The 6744-nt window shown below is 40.5% G+C and overlaps 1 protein-coding gene across 1 annotated transcript; it reads left to right on the top strand.

Annotated features, from left to right (window-relative positions):
• Window positions 1-5273: 5273 nt before the first annotated feature.
• Window positions 5274-6166, top strand: RB195_023864 (uncharacterized protein; the record flags this gene model as incomplete). The annotated part of the gene is made up of 2 exons (XM_064211440.1): window positions 5274-5493; window positions 6033-6166. 2 exons carry the CDS (start codon window positions 5274-5276, stop codon window positions 6164-6166), a joined length of 354 nt encoding a protein of 117 aa, XP_064067321.1.
• Window positions 6167-6744: the final 578 nt, after the last annotated feature.

Genomic DNA, 6744 nt, shown 5'->3' with positions numbered 1-6744 from the left:
GATAATGAAAGCGGGGCTCTGTCTTTCTGAGCTGCTGATTCTTGACGTAATTTTGAATCCATCATCTCGGTAGTTCTATTCAGATTTCTACTTCACTGATTCTTCTATTTTCTTCGTCATTCCATTGCTCCTTTCCAGTCGTCGTAGAAAGATTTGTTTAAATAAAATTATTTCTTTGACTTGATGACTTCACTTTAATATCGAAGAGCGAAGAATGCAGGTAAAACAAAAAGAAGTAATGTAAATAAAAAAAGAGATAAAACAGACAATTATGAAGAATATCGCTCTGCAGGTATAACATTCTCCTGTGCAGTTATTCTACTCTTTTCAAATGTAGTAATCAATGCGGTAACACAGCCGTAGCTCGATGTGTGACCTAAGGTATCTGGTGGGTCGGCGTGCCTAGATGACAACAACCTTCTACAGAGGCTGAAGTAACTTGTGATGGAAATTGAAAAGATATAGAATTTTTTGAGATCGACACCATTCAATAGATCTCTTTTTACTGAAAAAAAAAAACATGTCCACTTGATATTTAGAGAAACTTCCAATAAACCGCAAAAAATAAGTTTTCAACAGATAAAAAGTAAAAACGTACGTAAAAACACATAAAAAGTTCTATATCTTTGCAGGTTCAATACTCTCCGCAGCTGAAACATATTAAGGAAGAAATGGGAAAAAAGGTTATAGGACAGGACGGTTCTCTATTGTACTGTGCCGACAGATGGCAAACCTAATTTGTTAGCGATTCACGAAGTGTCAAAAATCAGAGTAAAAAATTTAAAATACTGAAGTTGTAATTTTAGCTGCAAAAAAAGACAACAGAAAATCCCGTTGAGCTGGAAAACCAAGAGATGAGGTCCTCTTACAAGAAGTAGTTTTCTTGCATATTTTGTAAGGAAACAATTTTTAAGATGGTAATGTCGGTCCTTCCTGGAATTCAAACATGTCACTTCAGAGAAATTTACAAAATCTTCAGGGTCATGGAGTTATAGCTGCGAGAGATATCAAATTGTTCGCAATATTATGTAGATTACGAATATGTAACCATCATTTCACTTTTCGAAAAATATGTCCACGTCAAAAATCGTATATCCTTGAGGCGCAATTATCTCGGAGTCAGCCTTGTTAATGTGTACCCGCAGGTAATTAATAGTAGGGGAAGTTCTAATTACATTCAATCGGTAGAGCTCGCGCTCACGAGTCTATTGATGTGTAGATCTTATAATAAAGATCAAATTGAAGCAAACTATGAAAAAAAAAGAAAAGGACGCGGATTTGCGTCTTTTTCGTCTTCTGTCGAAGAATTAGCGATCCTACTGTATGCTGAACGAAATTTTAGACTCTAAGGTACTTCTAGAATGGTTTGTTCAAGGCTATCACCCTATATGATAATGGCTATGATGGAAAATCTTGCTAGGATTATTATAGTCTGGTGTGAAATTCCTGCTGTGGAACGTTCCAATTGGAAACAAATCGTCACGGTGAAGTGAAAGCATTTTCTATCTGAACTGAAGTCGTAAATTACTTTGAAGACATGCCAATCCCCTTCGTGTAAAGGAGCATTGCCTTGCTACCAGATCATTTTGTCTTCTGCACCGCGCAGGAAGCAATTTTCACACGCTGCGCCGTTCTAGTGCGACTGCTTGCTGACAACGTGCCGACTTTCCATACTGCGATGTTGGTCTTCGGCAACGTTATGAGACCGTAGAACTATACGCATAGTTGCCCCTAGATGCGTCTTTTCTTAAACATTGGAGAGTCGCACATATTTTTCACACTCACCATGCCCGTGATAGCGCATGGGGGGACGTCCTAGTTTTTACTCTAATTTCTTTTCACTTCATCAGCCATATGTACGTATGTGAGAGGAAGCTTTCCTCGGTCTCCCTGTCACAGCCTGTAGCCGTTTTCCAATTATCAATCCTAGGGCACGGTGAATTTGGTTAGACCTGCCCGAGTTACCCAAGCTCTCCAGCCTCTGGGATTAGTAAATTAGAAATTCGTGTAAAGGAGCATAAGAACAAGCGCTAGGCTAACAGACATAACAATAAAGGAAATTATGAAGAAGGGGAGTAGTTTTACAATATTCAGTTGAATGGAGCAATAATGTCGGTCCCTTAATCCAGCAGTCGAATCTCCATAAAGAATCAAAAACATCGGCAAGCAAGATTAGGTAATCTTCGTTTAGCGCTATCGCGTTCGAATTTGAAGGGATTCGTAAGATACCCCATCTATCTTGTTGTTGCGTGTCAGGTTTAGCCAACCTCAAAAGCAGTTGCGGTGCAACTTGTTGCACCGCAACTGCTAATCTACCTCATTTCATCGACTCATCGACCGATCGGAGATTGCCGTGACTTTTGACGTGGAAATCTAAAGTAAAAAGGATAAAGTAAAGGATAAAGTTACTGACGTATCAATCCATTTAAGATGCGCCGATGCGTTTTTAGTGCAATTCGTAACCGCTGGAGTTTCGGAACGCGTGTTTGCCTATACAATGACTTGCAGGTAGCAGCCGACTGACCAAGTCAGTGTTTTTATCCTCCCAGACAATTTATCCTTTTTTTTTTATCCTCCCAGACCTGGTACCAATTTATCGAGCGCAGAGAGATGAAGGGTTTGGTTGGTACCAGAGCGGTTTCGGACCATCGTCCGTGCGACCGCAGCGCACCTTTTACCGATACCGACTGTGCTACACGCGCCGCTTACCTTGTAGAAGGATAACGTAAAGACAGACACATACATACAGACACATCAAGACGGACAGAAATACGGACATAACTATGACTGACATTTTACTAATCTCCAAAAAATGGTGTGAAACCGAGAAACTAGTTATCACAAAAATGTTTCTTCAAATCTTTCAAATAAATGGGATTGGAAGAACAACAGGATTGCGAAGAAATTCTGGCGAATTGTGCGTCGTCAACAATTTTGTGAATGCAGTGTATAAAGTAAAGGATAAAGTTCCTGGCGTTAATCAATCCGCTTGAGATGTGCCCCCACGTTCACTTCAATTCAGAATCGTTTAAGGTTCAGGAAAATGTAACTGGCCTCTACAATGACTTGCGGTGGCTAGCCGATGTGTCAAGTCACTGTTTTTATCCTCCCAGACAAGTCTGGTACCAATTTATCAACCCCGGAAGGATGAAAGGCTTGGATGGCTGTAGGGCTGTTTCGAGCCATCATTCGTGCAGTCAGAGTGGAGCCGGGTGCGCAATTCCCGCCCTAAGAAATATAAGAAAAACTTGTTTCAAGAAATCCGGTCATTTAACTTCAGAAGACTATTATTCGTAATTAACATGCGTCAGAACCTCTCTGGAAGGTTTCAGTAAAATTAAGAAAAATGCAAAAAAAAAAGTACGGAAGCCAAAAAGGTAACTTTTGCTCATATATAGAAGTCAGGTTTATACAACCTTGCAAAACTGTACGGACCCCCTCTTGAAAGCACCACTTTATCACGTCGCGCAACATGTACAACTGACAAAAGTGGCACAGCCCCTTTCACAAAAGAGATATTCTGCCATCTTAATAAATACTCGTGCACCAACAATGCTTCTAATTGCTATTGTGCTTCTGTCAGCTTCCAAAGATTTCTTCTGTCATCTCTTTCCGAGCGAGTTTTCAACTTTGCTGATATTCTTTATACTGAGAATAGAATGTAACGAGTTATGCGAAAAAAAAAGACAGTTTTCGAAAGAATAGTACTCTTTGAATTGTTACACAACATTTCGAGAAATTTTTACTTCATTTCATTACTCTGGCACTTTTTATCAAGGTGTATATGATAACCATGTTGTGCATTACTATATAATTTTTCTTCACGACGACGTTGCATGTCATATCCTGACACTCACTTGATTAGAATTCTTCCCTCATACTCGGTATTTTCATAAGTATTTTCTATTTCCTTGGAGAATGATATATGGAGAACAATTGATAAGTTTGAAAGATCGCAAACAAGTTCGTGATAAGAAAACCTAGGGAAATGGCATCTTGTAGAGGAAGGTACAACCTATAGAATAGTCATGCCGGTGTTTTCTGCGACCTCCTAGTTTTTTTTTTCTTTTTGGAATTCAGGTAAGGAAAAAGTTAGAATTTTTCTACTTTTTCTTGGATTTTTCCCATTTGTACTTTGAGAAAACCCCACGGTCCGTAAAGGGAAAATTTTGCATATGGAGCCCTTCTTAGTCCCTCTATGCAAATATATGGGTGGTTCATTAGAACGCCATCCCGTTTTTCTGGAATAGGGGAACTTGCCGAAATCTCGACTTTTGAGGACTTCGCCGTTTTTTCTTTTTTGACGGGAAAAAGATGGAGAAGATGCCGTTTTTCCCACCTGAATTCCAAAAGAAAAAAAAAACCAAAAGGTTGCAAAAAAAAGCGGTATGACTGTTTCGTAAGGGCAGACTTTTTTCTCTGGAAAAAAAATACCTGAAATATTTCTCTTGGTTCTCTTATCACGAACCTTACATTACATCCGTGTAGTGAACTTCATATTTTACACTTGTCCCTCGGCTAACTTATGATTTCGTTTTTTCGAAACGCACGAAATTTATAACATATTGAATCAGCAGGTACGAGAACTGTCGCAGCAATGTAAGGGAAGAAGAAAAAGTGGGTAGGGAGTCGTATTCGAGAGGGTCGCGTCCCATCACCGCGCTTCACCTTGATAATAACTATCCTGTACATTCCAAGCTTCCACAATTCCCACACTTTATCTCACAGTTGTCTTCATGCGCCTATTTCAAAAAACAGAGAAATAGACCCATCTTTGTGGGTTGTGCCACTAATGCGGCCGTATCGGGATTTTCGTACCATTTTTGCTGTTCGAGTTGTTCTGGAGAGCTGTAAATATTCCAGCCGTCTTATAGCTACAGACTAGTTTCTTGTCCAACTCTGCCGCCTTTTCCTCGAGTGAGAAAGAAGCTGTAACTATATTGTTGTCGAACAACATTCTTTGAGAATAATCTTCGATATGTTGCATTATATGTCCAACACAAGCTGAAATGGACACTTGCTTCGATCTCTTATATAAACAGTCCTGGTACATAAAGATCACGTTCATTCTGATCCACTACTAATCAGCGCACCCCTGGAGAACCAAGAAGTCAGTCACTGAAAATATGTTTAAGACAGCTGCAACGGTTTCGTCTGAGGCTCAAGGGCGCATTGCCTCCGTAAACATGGCTAACCACATTGCTCAGTCCAATGGGTACTCAGCAAAGGTTTCTCATTCAAATCAGAGCCATGGAACTGCGCGGCGGTGCCACATGGTAGAACAAACAACAAAGATACCCTTCTACCTTGTTTTTATCTCGGATGATATGAGCAATGCAGTGCGAGCAAGTTTACGACAGGCGGGTCTGCAAGACTCAGTTAGAGTAGTGGACATACCACCTGCGAACCTGAAGCAACAGCTAGTCCGCAATCGTGCCTATGACAGACTTTGTGAGAGACCTAACTGCATCGTTTGTCCGAATGAGAGGCAGGGTGATTGCGTGGTATCGGGGGTTATCTACCTAATCACCCTTCAGTTATATGGGGCTGAGTACAGTTGGCGAAACAGGAAGACCATTACGTACCCGCGTCAAGGAGCACCTAGACGAACTCGTGAAATCAAAAACATCATCCCTTTTAGGTGTTCATCGCAGACAGTGTCATGACAACACCCCTTTCAAGATAGCTGTCACGATCTTAGCACGCGAATCAGACGTTCTGGAGCAAAAAACATTGTAGACGTTTTATATCACGGCCAAAAGTCCAATCCAAAAAATCCAAAGGCCAAAAATCCAAGACCCTTGCGGGTTTTGACCTGCGGGGTCAGAGGCGGGGGCATCGTTACTAGATACTAGTGGCGCAACTTTAACAACTGGTGGTCCACTAACATCACGATTTGTGGCTATCAAGGTGAGCACTATGGTGGTCTGCTTTTCCGACGTTGCTTTTGAATGATTTGTTTGCTAAATCATATCTTGTGGGATGACGAGGCGTTTGAGAGAGTAGATTGCACGTGTCTCTGATTTTTCCAGGCTCTGAAGAAGGCGACGACGCCGAAACGTTAGCCAGAATAAAGATCAATAACAATCATGGTTCTGCTCAAAAAGTAGTACACAATCAAACTCTACGATGTCAAGATTCAAAGAAGGTCGAACTTGAGACTTAATCCTCGAAATATATGTAGACTTTTTCGTTCCTTTGCTACTCTTTTGGTGTGATCCCCAGTTCTTCGAGTTTAAATATTTTTTGTAGGACTCTTCCTTTCTGTTTCCAAAAATCGCTATCAAGTTGTGACATACTGTGTTAATGGTCTCACTTGCTTCTCTGATTCCTCGACATTGGGACCAAAAACTGTTTTTGCTTCATGTAAATCAAATGGTGTTCGAATTCCGTTTGCTGGATCACTGACTAGATCCCCGTAGTAGTTTGCTTTCAAGTTCTGCTCGGTTTATTATTTATTTAATTTTTTTCTACCTATTGGCTTCACATATCTCCATGCTGAAAACATCGATATCGTCGAAAACAATCGTAGCCTGACGATCATACGACATCCTATCCGCAAGGTATACCCGCAGGGATTTTATGTGCCTGTAAGTCAGTTTTCGCACTTTAATGTACAATTGATAGCATCAACAATCAATCGAACACCGAGCATAAAATTGCAGTCTGACACAAATTTTAGCGGTTTCAAATATTTCAGAAGACGTTTTCTTGGTCATTGGTGAATAACGCTAACCTTAGAAA

Source organism: Necator americanus, chromosome X (assembly GCF_031761385.1).
Source record: "Necator americanus strain Aroian chromosome X, whole genome shotgun sequence".
Taxonomy (NCBI): domain Eukaryota; kingdom Metazoa; phylum Nematoda; class Chromadorea; order Rhabditida; family Ancylostomatidae; genus Necator; species Necator americanus.
The sequence above is the reverse complement of the archived record's forward strand: the minus strand, read 5'-3'. Positions and strand labels throughout refer to the sequence as shown.